Genomic DNA, 19150 nt, shown 5'->3' on the forward strand with positions numbered 1-19150 from the left:
TTAATTTCCAAAGTCAGCTCGAAATCGCTCGCTCTTCTCCCGACAAATGGTGCGAGAAGCCCAAATGACTGTGTCGTGAACTTTAAGTCCACGGTCACTGGCTCATTTGAGTATAGTAAGCTGCATAGTGACAACGTCTGCCGCGGGATGCCGCCACGTGCCCGCGCGCGCGCTCGCGATCACGCTGAAAGTAAGCCGCGCTTTCGAAGAAAAAAAAGAAAATAAAATGCTCAACGCGCGCTTGCCTGTTGACGCGCACTTGCCTGTTGTCATCATGGTTGTCATACAGCCGCCTGCGCAGCTTTCAGCGCGTTCGCTGGTACGAAAGCAGAGAGAGCGTGCGGGAAATCCTGTAACTCCGCTCGTACATGAAGGATTCTACTTTTTTTTTTTTACGGCAGTCAATTCGCGACTCCTTTAATGAAGTCATTCCGTGATTACTTGGAAAAGTGTTGCAGGGTCCCTTTACAGTGCACTGTTATGGCGATGTAGGTTTTTGAAGATAATGGCGGCCGAAGATCCCTGATGCTGTATTTTAAGAACTCTTTACTTTCCATCTTTACCCTAGGAGAGCATTTTGATTTGTGCATCCATTGGGAAGCTTGTCTTCTTTCAGCCTCAACCAAATGGGGGGGGGGGGGGGTTGCGCTGTCCAGAAGCGGCAAGCTGTACTTTTTTTGTCCACTTTAATTCGGTTTTTTTATGTCATCACTACTACAATTTGAGTAAAAACTACAAATAATGCCCTTTATGCTTTCTTTGTGTTCATCACCTGTTCTGTTGGCATCATTACAGTCTGTCTAAGTTAGGCATTTAGGTTTCACTCGTCAGCCTACACGTTTTAATTCAATCCTTTTTTTATTCTGCCACAGGAGTGTCATTCCGAAATCAATGTCAGATTGTGAGCGTGCTGCAAGTGTAACGCAAGGTGCAGCAAGGTATCTGCGGCGCGTAATGCATCTTCCTTTGAACAGCGGAGCTGCTTAAGCTCGCCAAAGTACTGCGTGGCGTTAACAGAAAACTATCATCATCATGATCGGCCTCGACCTTATGTGGCATCTCGCGTCGCCGAGCAACGTGCTGGAGGAAGGAAAGTAGGAGGAGAGGAGGAGGGGAAGAAATAAATAAAACAAAATATTATTTCTTCGCGAGGCGGGATTTGAACCAGCATACTAACGGTACGAAGACGAGCGTCGTAACCACTCGGCTGATCAGGCAGGCCAGCAGAACAAGCATTTATGGGAACCATATGATTGCGTTACTATGGGCGAGAGAACGAGAAGAAGATAAATAAAACTAACGAGAGAGAAAGAGAGAAATAAAGAGAAACAGAGAGAGAGACAAACAGATAGGAAGAAACAGGAAGAAAGAGAGAGAAAGCATAGCATAGATTTCTCTAGCATAGTATAGTATGACAAGGAGTGGGAAAGAGAAATAAGGGTAAGGAGGAGAAAAAGGAGGTTGCGGCAGAGTAAAGCATAGGAGGATATTGAAACCTTTTATGGTATAGACGATTTTCCGCAGCGGCGCACGGGCGCTGCCATGTTTGATCACGTGATCGTAACTGGCCTTCCCTCAGCCAACGCACTGTGCCAGCGAAGCGGCCGTGGTCGTACCACACAAGCTGGTTGCAGCAGAGTGTACGCAAGTCACATGCTTGCGCAGCAAAGCATAGTTCTACATGTAATCAACTCAAAGTTGAAAACGTTGAAACATTTGCGTTTGTTTGGTACGTACCACACCACAACGATAAGCGGTATGCTTAATCTACTTCGTATTTATGGTGTATGCCTTTAATTGTTGTATTAGCAGCCGCCAGTAGCTGGGGTTACAAGCGAACATGGCAGCACCCATGCAGATGCGACAGCCCGCTTCGATCCGAACTCGCGCTTGCTACTCGCCCACTGTCCTCACAGCAATAAATAAATCGCAAAATCGGCCATCGCTTTGTGTAGCTCACGCGGGAGAAAGAGCGTCAGGTATGCCTTGTCTTTATCATTGCGATCAGCTGTGTTTATTTAGCCATGCCTGCTAAGCCTTGTCTTCGACAATGTGAGAATGAATCTTGGAAGCACTGCAAAATACCGACGAGTGCATCGCTCTCGAAGCTTCAAGACGCGAATAAAAAGCAAATAAATGCGTAGGTTTTGAACTTACGGGCCACACCGCGCAGAAATGACGACGTGATAAATTCGAGGCGAAGGAAACTGCGTCCGCAGGTGCCGCCATGTTTACCTTTCCGGCGCTGCCGTCTGCTCGCTTTTACTTGGGTGCGCGCATACGCTATGGGAACGCCGAGCAGACGACGCGACGTGGATGGAGACATATTGAGCAGCGCTGCCAAAGGCCACGGCAGGGTGATGGCCATGGAGACGGCCACGGTAAGGGGATGGCCACGGTGCGGTGGCGCCATCTGGTTTTGACTGAACAAACCAGCTGCGGAAAATCGTCTATAGTATACAAGGGGGTGGGAAAGGGAAGTGAGGCTGAGGAGAAGGGAAAGGAAGATGGGAGAGAGTAAAGCATAACACAGCCTTGTATGGTATAGTACAGCGAGAGGTAGAAAAGAGAAGTGAGGTGAGGCGGATGGTAGAGGGTGAAGCATAGCATAGCCATTATAGTACAGCATAGCAAGGAGTGGGAAGGGGAAGTGAGGGAAGGAAGAGGCTAGAGGGTGAAGCATATAGCGTAGCCTCTATAGTATAGCATATAGCAAGGGGTGGGAAAAGAAAGTGAGGGTGAGGACAAGGGAAATGAGGAGGAGAACCCCACCAGCTCTGCTGTATCCTCAGTCTTCGGAGCAATAGTGCGTAGCTGCCCCAATTTTTTAGAAGCGAACTGTCACACTGGTTCCAATGCCTGTACTGTTACGCTGCAGAGCAAAGGGTGTTGAGTTCCATTAGCGCGCTCTTCGACTGCACACCGACTACAGCGATATTCCAGTAACAATAATAATCGCAAGTTTTTCTACAATATAATTTGAAGAGAATTAGGCATAGCTATTAATCATCACTAAAAATGTTCTAACTATGCCATTACAATAAAATTGCGGCATTTGCATCAGAAATTTTTAGACGCTGGTTTTATGGGCCTCATTAAAGCTTGTATCAAACAGACGCAACAACTACGCTTATAAAAAAAAGTATTATAAAGTCCTGAATCGTGAGTAGTACAATCTCAGTATGCCTATTTCCTTTGTTGCACATCACCTCTAAAAGGTCATTTTTTTTTACGGAGAAAAGCGAACATTCAAAATTAAACTTCCACGACCTAATGTACAAGCGACAGTGAGTGAGAATCGCCGGTATCCTGTACCTTGTGATAGCCTCTCGACAAAATTTTCACCTAACAGTGTAAAGTCTTTGGAAGTATAATAATGATTATACCTGCTTATAGCATATGAACTGCACGCCTACTCCTATATTGGCCTTTCAGTAGCGGCCGTGTCCACTCGCATAGGTATCCCTTAATTCAACGTGAGCTCATTTAATGATGGGCTCTTTCATTCGTTTTCTATTTTACTGCCACACTTACCGACGTTCTTGCGTGTGTCACAAAAGCCAGGCCGCCGGGTAACCTCGATCCAGAATCCCTTGCCGGATACGAGTGGATTGGTGTGCAGATAGAAGGTGACCTCGTCTCTGTCCTTAGGGAAGTCCACAATTTCTAGACAACAAGTAAAAAATAACTCCAATAAAATTTCAGAATCGCAATCCTTGGTTCCAGCGATACCATTACAATGGCCATGCAATGAGAGCTCGTTGATACATACTGCTTCCTACAAAGTTTCAATGCAACATATCAAGTATACTGTCCTCATGTCGCTTCACAACAAACATCGAAATCAATTAGGCAACCGATTGGTAAATACTAGGTCGCGTTAGGTTAGGCTCCAACGATTGATATTTCTTTCGAAATTCCTCTCAATTTGGTTCATAATCATTAAACTGCAGTTAAATACTACAACAATGCCCGCTATGCTTGCCTTGGCTTAATTGTCTGTTGGTTTCAGTGGTTGCGCCTATATATATATATATATATATATATATATATATATATATATATATATATATAAAGACGGGATAATAAAGGACACAGACCACGGCGCTGTGGCCTGTGTCCTTTCGTGTCACCTCTTTTTTAGCGCAGCGCTGTTTTTCCACTCGTAATCATGACCGAACCAGCCATATATATATATATATATATATATATATATATATATATATATATATATATATATATATATATATATATATATATATATATATCTGTGTGTGTTTGTGTGTGTGTGTGTGTGTGTGTGTGTGTGTGTGTGTGTGTGTGTGTTATGAAGTAGAGGACGTCCAAAACGAACACTTTTTTTTTCACCCAAGCTTACACCGCTTGCGTCGGTATGGACCTCAATTGGAGCTTCAGGGTCAAAATGGCGCGGCGAATAGGTGGCATAGTGAGGAGACGTCGCAAGGTGGTGAAGGCTTCGTCGCAGTAAGGAGACCACGATGAAAGATCTTTAGTGCCACCAAGGAGTTGCGTGAGAGGTGTTATAATATAATCGACGCATTGTTTCCAACGAATCGCTGGAAATACGAACATAAACCAAAAAACTGTGACTCTGAAAGCAGGGTAAAACATCGGGTGAATTACCGCAGCGACTCCCCGGCTTTTGTGCGGAGCTTGACGCCTCCGCCTTCACGCCACCGAAGTTTCCCGTCTCCTCGACGACGTCTCATGTCACCGCCGCCGGGAAACTATAGGCGGCGCGACCGATGGAGGTGAGATCGCCAGTCATAACAAGATTCGTGTTTCTGCGGACAATGTTGTTACGCTGGCTTTAGTGGACACGGGAGCGAGTGTCTCCGTTATCAGCATGGATTTCAAAACCCAATCAGGCCGTAAGGTGATGTTTCGGTGGGATGACGCTAGTACATTTCGTGCTGTGAGTGGAGAATCGCTCCGATCTCTTCGTGTGTATACCGCGAAGGTTTATTTCTCCGATAAAGTGTATGAAGCCCAATTCGCAGTGCTCGCTAAATACACGCATAATGTAATTCTTGGCCTCGACTTCCAACAGCAGTATGGTGCCACTCTGGACTGAGGTACCGGCGAGCTTTTCCTCTCGCCTCTTGCCGACCAACCTTCTACCTGTTCACGCACCTTCGCCGTCCTTGAAGATGCCGTCTTACCGGCACGTTGCTTATCCAGCGTTCTAGAAAATGCTGGTGATGTCGACACCGGTGCATTTGATGCTATTGTTGAGCCTGTATCTTCGATCATTGTAAAAAAAAGTGTGCTCGTACCTCGTGTGTCTGTGGACTGTGGATCAACTACATTGTGGGTGTAAAATTTATCAAACCAATCTGTTGTGCTACCCAGTGGTATGCGACTTGCCTCGTTTGAAGCGGATACAAGACTAAGCATAGACGCCTCAAGTAGTGACGCCTCGCACGAAGCCTGCGCGCACGGGACTGCTCCTGGTGTCCCTGAAGACTCGTTGCCGTTTCCGAAAATGATAAACGAGACGCTATATTAAAAAAAGCGTCAAGCCCTGGTCATCCACATGATGACCAGGGCCGGTCATCCTCGTGAAAAAAAAAGACGCGTCCTGGAGGTTTTGCGTAGACTACCGGCGCCTCAATTCTTTGACGAAAAAAGGATGTGTGTCCACTTCCCTGTATAGACGACGTCATCGACTGTCTTCATTCCGTATCCTACTTCTCATCTGTGGACCTCCGATCGGGCTGTTGGCAGATATCCACGCATTCCGTCGACAAAAAGAAAAACGCTTTTGTCCGATCAGACGGCTTGTTTCAATTCAATGTCACGCCAATTGGTTTGTGAAACGTGCCTGCGACATTTCAAAGGTTTACGGACAGGTACTGCGCGGGCTGAAATGGGAGATTTGTTTATGTCACCTTGACGACATCGTGGTTTCTGGTCGCACTTTTGCAGCACACAGTCATCGACATGACGTCTTATTGACGTGCCTTGAACAAGCTGCCCTAACCCTGAACTCCAAGACATGTCAATTTGGCCAACGAGAAGCCCTTGTACTTGGACATCTCGTGCACAACCACGGTTTGCGTCCAGACCCGCAGAAGGTTGCTGCAGTAAGCAATTTTAAACAACCGCAGTCACAACGCGAACTGAGAAGTTCCTTGGGTCATTGCTCCTACTTGCGATGGTTTATGCTCAACTTTGCTGATACTGCCTACCCTTTGACTTCATTGCTGTGCAAGGATAAGCCTTTCGTCTGGACAGCGGATTGTGATTCTTCGTTCCGTCAACTGAAGTTCCTGCTTTCTTCTGGACCCACACTGCGCCATTTTGATCCTGTTGTGTGACCCTTCTACTGAAACAGAAGTGCGCAACAGAAGCGTTCACGTCGCCCGCCTAAAGCGCTGTCATGCCCGTGACTCTTAGTACACGTAATCGATACTCACCCAGGGGGCTTCGTCTGTGATGGGAGGAGTGTTACGCTGAAGCGGCAACGCAGACAAAGGAAGAGGAAAACGAGGGGCGCCTGCCTTTGAAGCAACTCGGTGTGGGCGCGGCAACCCCTCTCTCCTTTCATCTATGCATTATTAAATAAACGCATTCCATCGTGACAGTATTAATGATGTTTTACGGAGAGGACACGGCGGACGCTGTTCTTCATAATTGTTTCCCGTTACAATAGCTCCTTTAAAGTCTTAGTATGCTTCAGGGCTTAGCACACATGCACTGCAGCAAAACCGACCTTTGAGACCCGCTACGGCGGCAAAAGGATTGGCGCAGAGAGCGATGGCTCAAGGCTGAAAGATAATCAAGATGGCAGCGATTTTGGCTTCCAATAAAGCCGTCTAAGACTTGCAATGAGAGCATCAAGTGCACAAAATCAGACAAATCGGATGGCGAAGAGATCCCTTGCCTTAAATTTCTGACGTTCCTTATTTTGCCTACCTCAGTGTGGCATAGGACGGTACCGGGTCAGCTTCGGATGCAGTGTATCCCGAGAGAAACCGCCTCCACTCACGTACGAGCAGACACCGCTACCCACGGTGGGCTCCCATCTACTACGCACGCCCTGTTGCCATGTAGCCCCCAGGGTACTTCCCTGCTCTGCAAGGATATGCTCCGTCGCACCATGGGAGTTAATTAAATGCCACCGTGCGGTTCAAACCTCCCAGGCGGGCTCACTCGCCAGGAGTAGTGTAATCAAGCTTGTGTTGTAATGCAGAGTATGTTGATATGGCCGAAATTTCCTCACGTTTCTTCTATTGTTTGTAGACATTTGCAAGCACTTGACACATTAAACTAGGCTAATTTCAAAAACACCATCAAGTAAGTTTCTTGAATTGCAACCTTCCTTCTGAAATGATTCCGGAACATAGAGTTCCCTTTAATAAAGCGCTGGTGTCTGTTAAGACAGCGATCGTACTTCAAGTGCATACGAGTATTCGCCGCGAGATCGGGCTACAGGTGGCAGTACCGTCGCCGCGCTAGTGTGGATAGGCGGTTGTCGGCGCGTATACAAACGTGCACAACAGCGCTTCGTTGTGAGCGATTTGACCCGATTTCCGGCAAAGAAAATGCGTTGACTGCAGCTTTGTTTTAATATGTGAGCTATTCATTCCCGAAAAAGGCACGAAGCGTACCGAACGTTGTTTTGACATTACAATTACTTGTGAGAGAAGCGCATCCTGCCAACGAACGGGTTGCTCGCCTTCGGCGACAGTCGGCGTTTTCGCAATGGGTGACTTTTTCTTGTTTTATTTGTACATGTTTAGCTTGTGTTCCATCTACTATGCATTGCTGTATAGCGCGACTGAATTAACTATTTACTTCTTGTTCATTTGGATGGCCCTCAACAAAAAGAAAGACCATAATCCTGCACGATGAGTTGAAATAGCACTTTGTGCACTGCGTGCTCAAATATTCATTCGCATTTCTTATTCAGTTCTCCATGAAATGTACGACAGTTGATAGGTTTACTGAGGAAAGCTACGTGGCTGACAGCGCTTTAGCGCTACGGAGACGTTTAACACGAACACGCTTGTTTTTATTCCAGTAACAGTACACAAAGGTAACTGTACAGCACGGAAATTTCTTCGAATGATTACTTGCACGACAGTAATGGAACAAAGGTCCGGTTATTTCACGGGACCAAAGTACGTTTTTTCATGCGAATAATGTCCGCTGCCTCCTGTCAATCTAAACAACGCAACACAAACACTCAAGATAATGTAAAGAAAAAAAGATGTGGCTTCGCGTGAAATTTCTACGACATCAATTTAAACTACGCCGTTTGGATTAATTTTGAAAATCAGCGCTCTTTAGCGCGCACATTAATCTAAGTACACGGGTGTTTCTGTATAAATTTCGCCACAAGTTAAAATTGCGCTAGGCAACTCAGTTTTGCGATTTCCGTGTCATTTCATTTTTGTTCTTTTTAGGGGACAACTTAAGTACCGAAGTGTCAGACGTGACTTAACAGAAATATTTCTCTCTAGTGAGACCAGGACCGTACACAATTAAAGCTCGTCGCTTAGCATATAAACAGCACCTAACCACAACGCTCAAGTACATGCGAGCCTTTTTTTTACCACCGCGCCGCTAAAAGGCTTTATTCACATGAGATTTAATAATTCTCATCTTTAGGGCAATGCCAAGTGCACTATGCAATGCGCTTGAACCACGGAGCGGCACCTACACTGATATGACTCTCGTGAACGGGGGGTACGACGACCACACACAGCACTCTCGAAAAGTCCACCCACTGATCTTATTACAGTACATATACAGCCGATCAAGGCCAAATGCTTCTTTACATCGTGTTAGGCATACATACGAGCGGTTAAAGTTGCACTAACGCAACGGAACAAACCGCCTTTTGAGGATCTGCATGACGTACGCGCACATGCAAACACAACGTGGCTAGCAGACGACTCATGGAGCAATCCACGCTAGGCGCGGTTCAGCCAGAAGCCGCTAGGCGGCGACTCCGCTCGATCTCGCGGCCAATAGTAACAGCTTAGATGAACGAGCTAGTTGATCGCGCTCTATAACTTTCTTGCAATTTCGCTGGAGTTGGAAAAACAATCAAGAAAGGCAATTACGACGACCCAGTTTATTTGCACATATACACAGTTATCAGAAAGCTAAAGTATTTCCTCACCAGGCTGACTTCAGGGGAATGTTTACCTCTGGGACACAATATTTACGACAATGAACAAAACACCTTGTAGGGACCCGCCGTGGCGGCTAAAGGGCTATAATGCCGCGATGTTACAAGTGCGGAGTCGCAGCTTTAAATCCCGGACGTAAGCGACGGCATCTTGATGGGGGCGAAATGGCACAACAGTGTACCGCGCATTAAGTGCACGTTAAAGAGCCCCAGGTAGTAAAAATTAAAGTGGAGTGCCCCTCTCGCACCCATACTTTCGGCACGTAAAACCGCCGAATTTAATAATTTTACGCTAAGTAAAGCTCGATTTTGGAATTACACTCAACGAATAGTAAAATTCTGTACGGGCAAAGCGCTGATACTTCAGACAAAATAAAGACAATCGACAGGTCATGGCGCCACTGCACTAACTCCTCGTGACGTCATGGGTATGACAGCGTCTTTTTTCGACCACCGCATAGTCAATTAATAAAGAATAATTACATAGCTTGTGAAGGTAGCAAAGAATCGATGTGGCGAATTTTATTAAGTCTTTGTTCCTCTAAAAGTAACCGTAGTGGTCAGTACCTTGAAATCCTTGATGTCGCAATATTAAGGACAACTAACAGACAATAATGCCAAGGAAAGTATATGAGATGTCATTTGTAATAACTGGTATATAAATGTGAAGAAAGTAAAGTGGACGAAAAGACAACCCGCCGCCGGCAGGGACCGAATCTGCGACCTTCGAATACCGCGTCCGATGCTCTACCACTGAGCTACGGTGGCGGTCATCCCCACGTCCACTTTATAGGGTATATATGTGCATTTAAACCTAGGAGTGTTAGCGCCGATCGCAGCCATGGCGGCGAGCCATCTTCTTTCCTTCATTGATGTCGCAATGACGTTTAGCGCCGTAAAGATACTTTGCCTTTCACTGTCTCGGCCAAGGCTCTTTTCTTTTTTCGACAATTTTCAAAAACACTTGGCCACCGCAAAACTCATTTAGTGCCTTCTTATGAAACATCGTGCTTATCTTCTTTAGTGCACCAGCCACAGGCTACTAAGCGGAACAGACTGTTGGGCTAGTTGGCTATCCGTGAACGCTATAATAGCTCCAGTCCATTGTCTGCTCTCCCTTTTTTGTGCTCGTCGATTCTTAGCGCTTATTCTTTCACTGCTCATAGACTGCTAAGCTTGCTAGAACCTCAAGCCACATTCTAAGCACACTAACGAAGCACGCGTGCCACTTAATTAAATTACCTGGACTGGCGCGAGCTGGGCTACAGATATTTCAAGTCGATTTAATGAATTACGGTTTGCGCTTATGATTGAAAGCAGTTTCTAATACTGCTCGCTTATGCACTCACATACACATGACAGCGGAGGGTAGTTTTGTTAACGTGTAAGGCTCTCCACGCTCTATAGATAGCTTCCGCCTGTAATGCAGCACTGCACGGCGTACACGAAGCCACACGGCTGTTACATATCATTTTGAATCTCAGCACGGTGTACTCTGTGTTAAATTTTCACGTTCACACAACCGAACTGCCCTTCGTACAAGCTTGACGGGAGCACGCGCAATGTCAGTATTTTCTTAACGTAAGCTGTTGCTGGTCTAAGTCTTAATTAAAGGAGCCTAAATAATTGCAAGCGCCAAATGTTGGAAATATAAATGCAGTGGTAATAATAATTGTCTGGGTATTACGTCCCAAAGCCAAGATGTGATTATGAAGGACGTCGCAGTGGAGGGCTCCAGAAATTTCGACCACCTGGGGATCTTTAACGTGCACCTAAATCTAAGTATACGGGCCTCTAGCATTGCGCCTCCATCAAAATGCGGCCGCCGCGGCCGAAATTCGATCCCGCGACCTTCAGGTCAGCAGTCGAGCACCATAACCACTAGACCACCACGGCTAGTGGTTATGGTTTTCTCCCCTGCCCTATCGATCACGCTGCGGTTCATGTACTATCGCACTGCTTCCTAGCCATGCATACCTGTGTGACCACGGTAGCGGCGCCGTCCACAGAAGCGCTTGTCGGCGACGGCGAGGTAGTCGTTGCGGCATCCGGGAGACTCTTCCAGGTCGAAGTCGTGGAAGAGCACCCGCAGCGAGCAGGCACCACCCACCCGCTTGACGCGGTAGGTGCACTCGAGCAACGGAGGGTAGTCGAGAGGATAGCCGTAGCTGGTGAAGTTGCCCTCGCCGTCAAACAAGCAATAGTCGCAGACGCCCTGATGCACCAGCCGGCTGTCAGCTGCACGAGTCGTGGAAGCATCGAAAATGCATCAAAACGCTCGTGCGCCAAGTAAACACGAAAAGTGACAGGGTCCCTTAGCATTTGCCCAACCCGAGTGGAAGGCGCAAGCCGTCTTCTTTCTCCTCCCACTCGACTGTATTGATCCCGCCCGAAAGCTACCCCGCACCCAACGTGGTTTCGCACTGCCTCTGAGATCGGAGAAATTGGAAGCTTTCTGCAGCTCTCAGGAAGCTTGGAAGCTTTCTACAGGGCGTGGTCGCTCGTGCGCGCGCTTTTCTTGCACGTCTTGCGCTCTCACCGCAAATTTGCGCTGAAGTTACAGAGAGCACGAAGGTCACTTCGCTCACTGCAGCGGCCGCTTTTGCGAAAGAAGCGCGCTGCTCACAAACAAATAAGTTACAATTATGACAGTTCACGCTCATCCTGTGTATAGTTGTGCGTTCGTTTCGTGCGTACTCCTTTCCATTTGACCAGCGCGCTTTAACTGTCGAGCTGTGACAGTTGTTAGTTCGCGCTCATCCTGTGTATGTTCTTTCCGTGCGTTCTTTCTGCTTGAGCAGCGCGTTGCTAGTTTCGAGCTGCTTGCCGTTCTTCGCGTGACATTACAACTTGTTGCTGCAGCATTCATTCCTTCGCCCTCTGGGCGAAACAATGCACAACAAACGCTCAACTACGTCTGTGGAGACACGTTTTACTTTCGTGTTATACCGATTACTATGACAGAAGGATCAGCCATGTTTTTTTTTTTTTTCCTTCGCGCGCGCATGCGTCGCCCTGCTTTCTCCCATCTCGCTTGTGTTGCGCCGCGTCTGACTTCCTTGCTGGGCGAGCGAGCGGGTCTAAGGTCGATGGACATTTTTCTCGCTTCCTCTCGAACGGATATAGCACTCTCGTGAGAGTCGCGTATATATTTTTTTTCATGAGGATTTCCGTACACCGCATTTTATTCCATGCGTTGAGGCACGCCGCCTCTAGGCAATTCGTTATCTAAAAGCGTATACTGAGTGTACATGCGGTACCGATCGGCCCCATCGAGGGTTCGCAGGTTTTCCTTTTATTTTAATTTTGATTTGATGGAAAAAGAACATCAGCGAAGCCATACTGCGGTCGAAGTCCTGCATGAACCGGAGCCCAAATGTCCAAAGCGAGCCTTCTGCAGCATTTCGTACGACAATGTATATCAGTCGACGAGACGAAGAAATCATCACTTAGCGCGTTCATGAACTTATTTAGCACTCTGAGATACGTGTGCTTTCTTACGACAACACGCTCCTTCCCCCTGCACAGCTGCATGCATGCCCCCCTGCACTGAAGGCATTACAGAATGCTTTGGAAAAAAATAAAGAGAAAACACGACAGAGGAGGTGAAATGGGATTTTTTTGTTGGTTTTGTTCTTGAACTCCATCTGAGGAATGGCATCATATGTTGAATTTACCTCCTTTCTTCCACCTTTCATTCACATAATTCGTGTAACGAAGTAAAATTGGCGACATTACACCCAGCTTATTAGACCCAAGGGAAGTATTGTCGACAATCAGGTAGTATTAAGGATGATTGTAACCCTTAAAACGAATAATTAGGCTAGTCTGCGTTTGCAGTTTATGTGGCGCATGCACACAATACGGATTTTGTTCACAATTCCGACGGAAATCGTACGAGCGGCCGTTCAAGCGATGCCATCAACACAGCCATTCGATTCCGTACTTCGAGGCGGGTGGGTAATGGACTTGCGTCGTACGAGCGCTGGTAAACAGGTCTCATAGAATGAAAATTCCTTAAGATTTCTAATAAAAGAAGATGCCAGGCAGTCGAAATGTGGGAAATATTAGCGAACGCGGGAAGCCGTGGCAAACAGCTGCTACAGAAGAAAGGCTTTCTAAATTCGGTTCTACATCTTTCGCCCTGCTGCGAAATTCTTGGCATGGATAATAATTATTAATAGTAAGTGCTGGTGTTTTACGTGCCGACACCACGAAATGACTGCGAGGCACGCCTTAGTTGCGGAGCTCCGGACAGGTTATTTAACGTGCACAGAGTATTCTTGACTTTACCCCGCATCCAAATGAGGCCGCCGCGGCCGATAATCTCGCCCGCACCCTCCAGCTTACCTGCTCAGTACACGGCGGGTTGTTCGGTATAAAGTAGACACCGAAAATTATGCTGTCTATACTGCACCTCTGCATGAACCGTTTACGACATCAAGAAATCAGGTGGCTGTGTTAAGGAACAATAACTAAGCACTGCGTGGTGATATGAAGGTGCGCGAAGCAGTCATGAATTATCAACGAGGAATGAATAGCCAAGGGTGTACAACGCAGGAGACCTGATGTTGCCGGAATACCTTCTTCCGGCTCGAGCGTGCGTCCCTGTATACGTCTGAACGAAACAAGTGGGATTGATCGAAGGGGTCGTTTTGTTTAGGCACAACGGCAGGAAGCCAACAGACACAGAAGCCACGGGAAGCGTAGGGGGCGGTATCTGTCGCTTTTTCACTGAAACGTCTAGCAAGCCCGAAATAAATGGGAATGAAATTTGACAAAAAAAAACAACTACTTGCCGCAGGTGGAGACCTGCGGCAAGTTTAGTTTTACTTGAGTGAGCATTTCTGTTATATTGCCTTTTTTCCCAACGATGAAGAAACCATCGATCAATTTTTCGCACCGCAGATCTCATACATTAAGAACAGGGACATTTGAGGCACCACTTTATCGTCTTGGATTTCATGAAACATTGGCCAGAAAAATAAGGAAACCACATGCCCGGCCAATAGAAGAGACAAGAAACATCGAGGTGATGCGGCATTTTCACAGGACGTCTCACGGGCTAAAACGAGTATCGCAAAAGTTTGGTGTGAACCTAGTGTTCTCTGCCCCACGCAAGCTTTCTGGTCTTTGCGCCCGTATCTCAGTCGGTGGCGAGCGCAATTCTGCCTGCAAAACCAGTCACCGAACTGTATTCACGAAGTGCAGCGTGGGGGTAGTGTATTCCATTCCCACGACTTGTGGGCACGTTTATATCGGGCAGACCGGGAAGTGCATAAATGAACGCCTCAAAGAGCATGCCTATTGTGTACGATCGGGCACAGGGAGCAACTTAGCGGTGCATGTGAAGGATTGTAACGGTTGCGAGCCTTTGTATCGCCAGACCTGCATTCTAGGCAGGGGAAAATCAAAGCTTGAACGCGAACTGCTTGAGGCGTACCGTATCAAAAAGACTGGACACGTGTGTATTAGCGAACCTTCTGTGCATATCACAGAAAAAGAGCGGCTGTTTCTTTCAGGGTGTGGCTGATTAGCGGGTGGATGATAGGCTTCATGTTGTAGCGTGCGCGGGATGAGGTGTATACGTGGATGCGTGGATACGTGGATGCGTCAATAAATTGGCTGTAAGTCCGGCGATGGTGTGTGCTTGAATGTGCCTTCTTCTCTCGTCCTTGTTTTTGAGTTTTGCTGGTTTTCGTCTCACCTAAACATGAATAGCTTGCGTTCTTTACCTGTTTCCTTGGCTCGATGCTTCGACACATTGACAGGAATGTACACTGAGTCATTCAATGCACTTCAGGCTGTGTAATTTCCCTCTTAATCAATATCCTCTTTGTTTGGTAACGGCAGCAGTTACTCACCGCGGTAAGTTAGCGGTTACAGCGTCCTGCGGCGAAATCCAACGACGCGAGTTCGGGTCACGGTTAGTGCGTGTCCATGGGAGCAATACGTGCGAACTACCACGTGCATAGATTTGTGTTCCTCTAGTGTCCCTATATTTTCCATATATAACATCGGTGGTGTGAAAATGGGAACTGATCTTGCCTTATGGTTTTGGAACACAATAGGCGTAATTTATTTTTCTTCTCTTATATTACTATTCGTGAATGCTCATTATTATATTACACATCATTACCTTTAACCGGCCTTGGTAAACATTTGTATAAATTATTTTTTGGTTTACGCGAGAATACGTCTTACATTGTTATAATTTCTTACACGATTCCGATTAATCCCTCGGAATTAGTGTCTGTCACTTCGAAAGGGTCCAGGCTACGGGATCAAAGGAAGAGGAATTTGTTGTATTATACAAATTTTTCCTTTCCGAGAAGCATTACAGCATCGTGTCTTAAGAAAATCACGCATGATTTTTAAACTAACGCAAACTAGCGCTTACAAAACTCACAGGAACCCCTAGGCATTCGCCTAAGACGACTCGACGGTGAAAGCCATCATCTTCTTTTTCTTCCCAGTCGGTACACTGATCCTCCCCCACTCCCCTCCGAAAGCCTTCTGCACCTCAAGTGGGGTTTCGCACTGCCTCCAGGATCGGAGGCATTGCAAGCTTTCGGCACGTCACCTCGTTTTGCACTGCCTCCGTGATCGGCCCAACTTTAAGAAAGCGGCAATGTTATGTGACGCGCGGTATGTGCCGCTATGATGACTTCACAATTTTCGCCATCCGTGACGTCATGATGGCGTCTTATGGTGACGTCATCCCGTGACGATGATCTTTCGCATCACTCGTGTTGAGTGATGCAAAATCTTCGCGTTTTTTGAGGCATCTAAGGATTTCGCCTCAATAGAAAAGCGCGGAGGCTAACCGATAAATCAGCGCTGCATGCAAGACCCCGTTGCGAGTCTGGTCACGTCGCACGCGCGGAAAAATGTCGTCGGGAGACAGTAGTTACAGCGCAACGGACACCCATCAATGCGCCTTTTCGTAGAATAGAGTGGGAAATATTGTGCCTTCTTCTTTTTTTGTTTCTACAAGCGGGGGAAGGGAGGGCACTGAACGCCTGATCTTTCTTCTGCTTCCAAGCGCTTACTCTATGTGGTGGTTATTTATGACCCTTGGTATCTGGCTCAATTTTATTGTCTTCAGCGGCTTGAAACGAAAGCAACGGGCGCGCTGTGTGTGCACGCTATGGCTGACTCACAACTAAGCCACAACAATCAGGCTTTCGAGAAACAGTTTCTTAGTGATATGCTTGTTTAATTTTTGCTTTGCCGTAGACCTTCTTGGGCGCTGAGTACAAGCGGTGCTTTGTGCACTTTCCTCGCCTCGCAGCTATACGGAAAAGCCGCTCCTTTCATTTCGCAATCTTTTCTTTCTTTTCTTCGGTTTCCGGGAAAATAAAGCTGCAAAAATATGCGCATCAATATAGCTCCATACACCTTCAAGAGAAGGCAATAAAGTACGTCTATAGTCCAATGCTGGGCGGTATCGAAGATACATGTATCTTAGATACCGCCTTAGATACTGATTGGGTATCTTGTATCTGTATAGCAATACGTTTCTCAAGATGTGTATCAGTATATTTATTTCCGATAGGTGAGATAATATGCCGTGTGTCTTAAGGTACACGTTACTGCGTCTACAACACTACCATGGAAAACAGCACAAATTGGCAGAACACCGCTTCTCAAGCTGATAGTGCTGCCACTGAGCCACCTGAATAAAACTAATGTCAGTGACATCTTTTATCTCTCCGCCAGGGTCTTCCAGTGAGGGCAGACGATGTGGTCGGCGCGCCCTTATTGGTGGAGCAGAGTCACGTGGCGGCGCTCGCGCAGTCTCGACAAAAACAAGCGCGCGAACGTCTGTAGCCCAGCCGACCTCTTGCTTTCTCGATTTTGTTTTTCGTTTTGTTAATGCCATTACACTTGCTCTTGGCCACTGTCCTGTGCCGCGTACTCCAATGCATGCGGCCCTTATCGCGCATATTCTGCTGCCGCTATTCTCCGCGAGATCGGGCTACAGGTGGCAGCATCGGCGCCGCGTAAGTGTGGATAGGCGGTCGGCGGCGCGTATACAAATGTACAAAGCGGCGCTTCGCTGTGAGCGGTTTGAGCCGACTGTCGGAGAATAAAGCACGTTGACTGCAGCCTAATGATGACGCCCTCCATTGCCACATGAATGCACGAAGCCGGCTGAACTTTCCAATTACATGTAAGAGAAGCGCAATCCGCGGATCAGTGGGGCGCTGGCCTTCAGTGACAGTCGTGTTTTGCACTCTGCTGGATGTTTTTCTTTGTTTTGTTTGTGCATGTTTAGCTTGTGTTCTGCCTATACTACAATATAAATGGTGTTGTGTGGTTGAGCCAATTCAGTGTTTACTACTTCCTCTAACGGCTACAAAAAGAAAAGAGACCTTGTATTTCTGCCTAATTAGTTGAAGTGGAACATTGTGCACTTTGCTTTTCTGTTCGCATGAATACGTGTGCGGCTATATCAGTTCGTGGCTTGGGGTCTTTTTTACCGCTTACCGGCCTTCGCAGACGCAAGATCATGCTTGGCGCTATCACGAGGATTTCGAAATCACCAACACTTCACGAGATGCTGTCGTTAAAATTCTGCATTAACACCTGGGCATTTAGTACTTCTTTCGATTAGGACAATAAGAAATGCACTATGTGATATGCATGAAGGACAGAGTGGCACCCACATTGAAATGATTTTGGCGAATGGACGGCGCGATGGTTACACCCAGCGCCGTACCAACACGGGCATGCGCTCACTTGTTAGAGTGCATACAAGCATCGGAAGGCGAAATCCTTGTGTACATCGTGTAGGCATACGCACAAGCATTTGATACTGCGCTAACACAGCGGAATACGCTGCCCTATAAGGACGTGCATGACGTTCGCACTCATGTGAACACGGTGTGGCTAGCAGACGACGCAAGGAGCCATCCTCACTACGGGGTTTCTTATGCTCGCCGCTAGATGCCGATTCTGTTCGATCTCTGGGCCAATAGTGTCGTTATCAAAGTTTTTTCTAGCGTGGTGCTTCTTTACGAAGTCTGAGGAATGCTAAAATGGAGTTGCTTTGCGTATCATGGCTTTCCCAGATCAGCGATTTGAAGGATCGCGTGAATTTAAGTTTTACTTACATGCTACGCGACAGACTTATATGCAAATGAGATTCTAACAACTATCTCAGCACCGTTAGCGATGCTAAATCAAGTGGAACAAGCACTTACCCATCAGCAGATATCTTGGCGTACTGTACCTATTCTTCCTACTAAATTTATTGAAGAAGTCTTTTTTTTTCTTAATCATAATCTGACTGTTAAGACAAGTGATTTCTTAACTGTCCTCCTTTTGCATCCCATACATTACCTAGGTCAGTGTGTGTGTGTGTGTGTGTCTTTTTTTGTTTGTTTTTTTGCGGTCTTTGTACGGCAATATGTATTTTTTAACCCGCTGCCAAAGTAGGTTCTCTGCGCTATTCTTATTTTTTTTAAGTTTCTGCGTCATTCCTAACATTTGCATGTTTACATACTACTTAAGTTTACTGTTATGTCAAGACAATGTTGAGGACAAGTATGTAATAATCTGGGCGTGCCTGGAGTATACAGTAGCAAAATTTCGGCTTAATAATTAGCAAAATGGCGAATTTGAGTTTGCATTACAATAATGGAAATTATTTGAAACTATCTTAAAGGTGTTAGGGAGGGGAGTGGAGAAACTCAAACTCAAACATTCTTATACCTAATGCTCCGTTTTTCTCAAGACCATCCCAACGAGGCGTTTTAGGCTATTCTCCGTAGCCACTGAATTTTCTATCGTCTTACCTTAGCAGGTAAATTGACGATACTTCATGCTTGTCATAGCTATTCGGGATGCCGGTATTGTGTAAACGGTAAAACTCCACACCGGGGGTGGTTCGTTGGGCTAGTTGGTCACACGTTTGTAAATGAGCTCGAAGGGAGGCGAAGCACACGCGAAGGTTCGTCCTTCGCTGGTACTCTGTCTCCT

At 46.6% G+C, this 19150-nt stretch overlaps 1 protein-coding gene across 1 annotated transcript in view; it reads right to left on the reverse strand.

The window, feature by feature from the left end:
• LOC119382427 (cubilin) overlaps positions 1–19150 on the reverse strand; it is a 126283-nt gene that overhangs the window by 94849 nt on the left and 12284 nt on the right. Inside the window, exons 2-3 of the mRNA XM_049413133.1 lie at positions 11141–11401; positions 3535–3666 (exon numbers count right to left, since the gene is read on the reverse strand). Coding sequence (XP_049269090.1) covers positions 3535–3666; positions 11141–11401 — 393 coding nt within the window. The remainder of the gene's footprint in view (positions 1–3534; positions 3667–11140; positions 11402–19150) is intronic.

Source organism: Rhipicephalus sanguineus, chromosome 1 (genome assembly GCF_013339695.2).
Source record: "Rhipicephalus sanguineus isolate Rsan-2018 chromosome 1, BIME_Rsan_1.4, whole genome shotgun sequence".
NCBI lineage: Eukaryota > Metazoa > Arthropoda > Arachnida > Ixodida > Ixodidae > Rhipicephalus > Rhipicephalus sanguineus.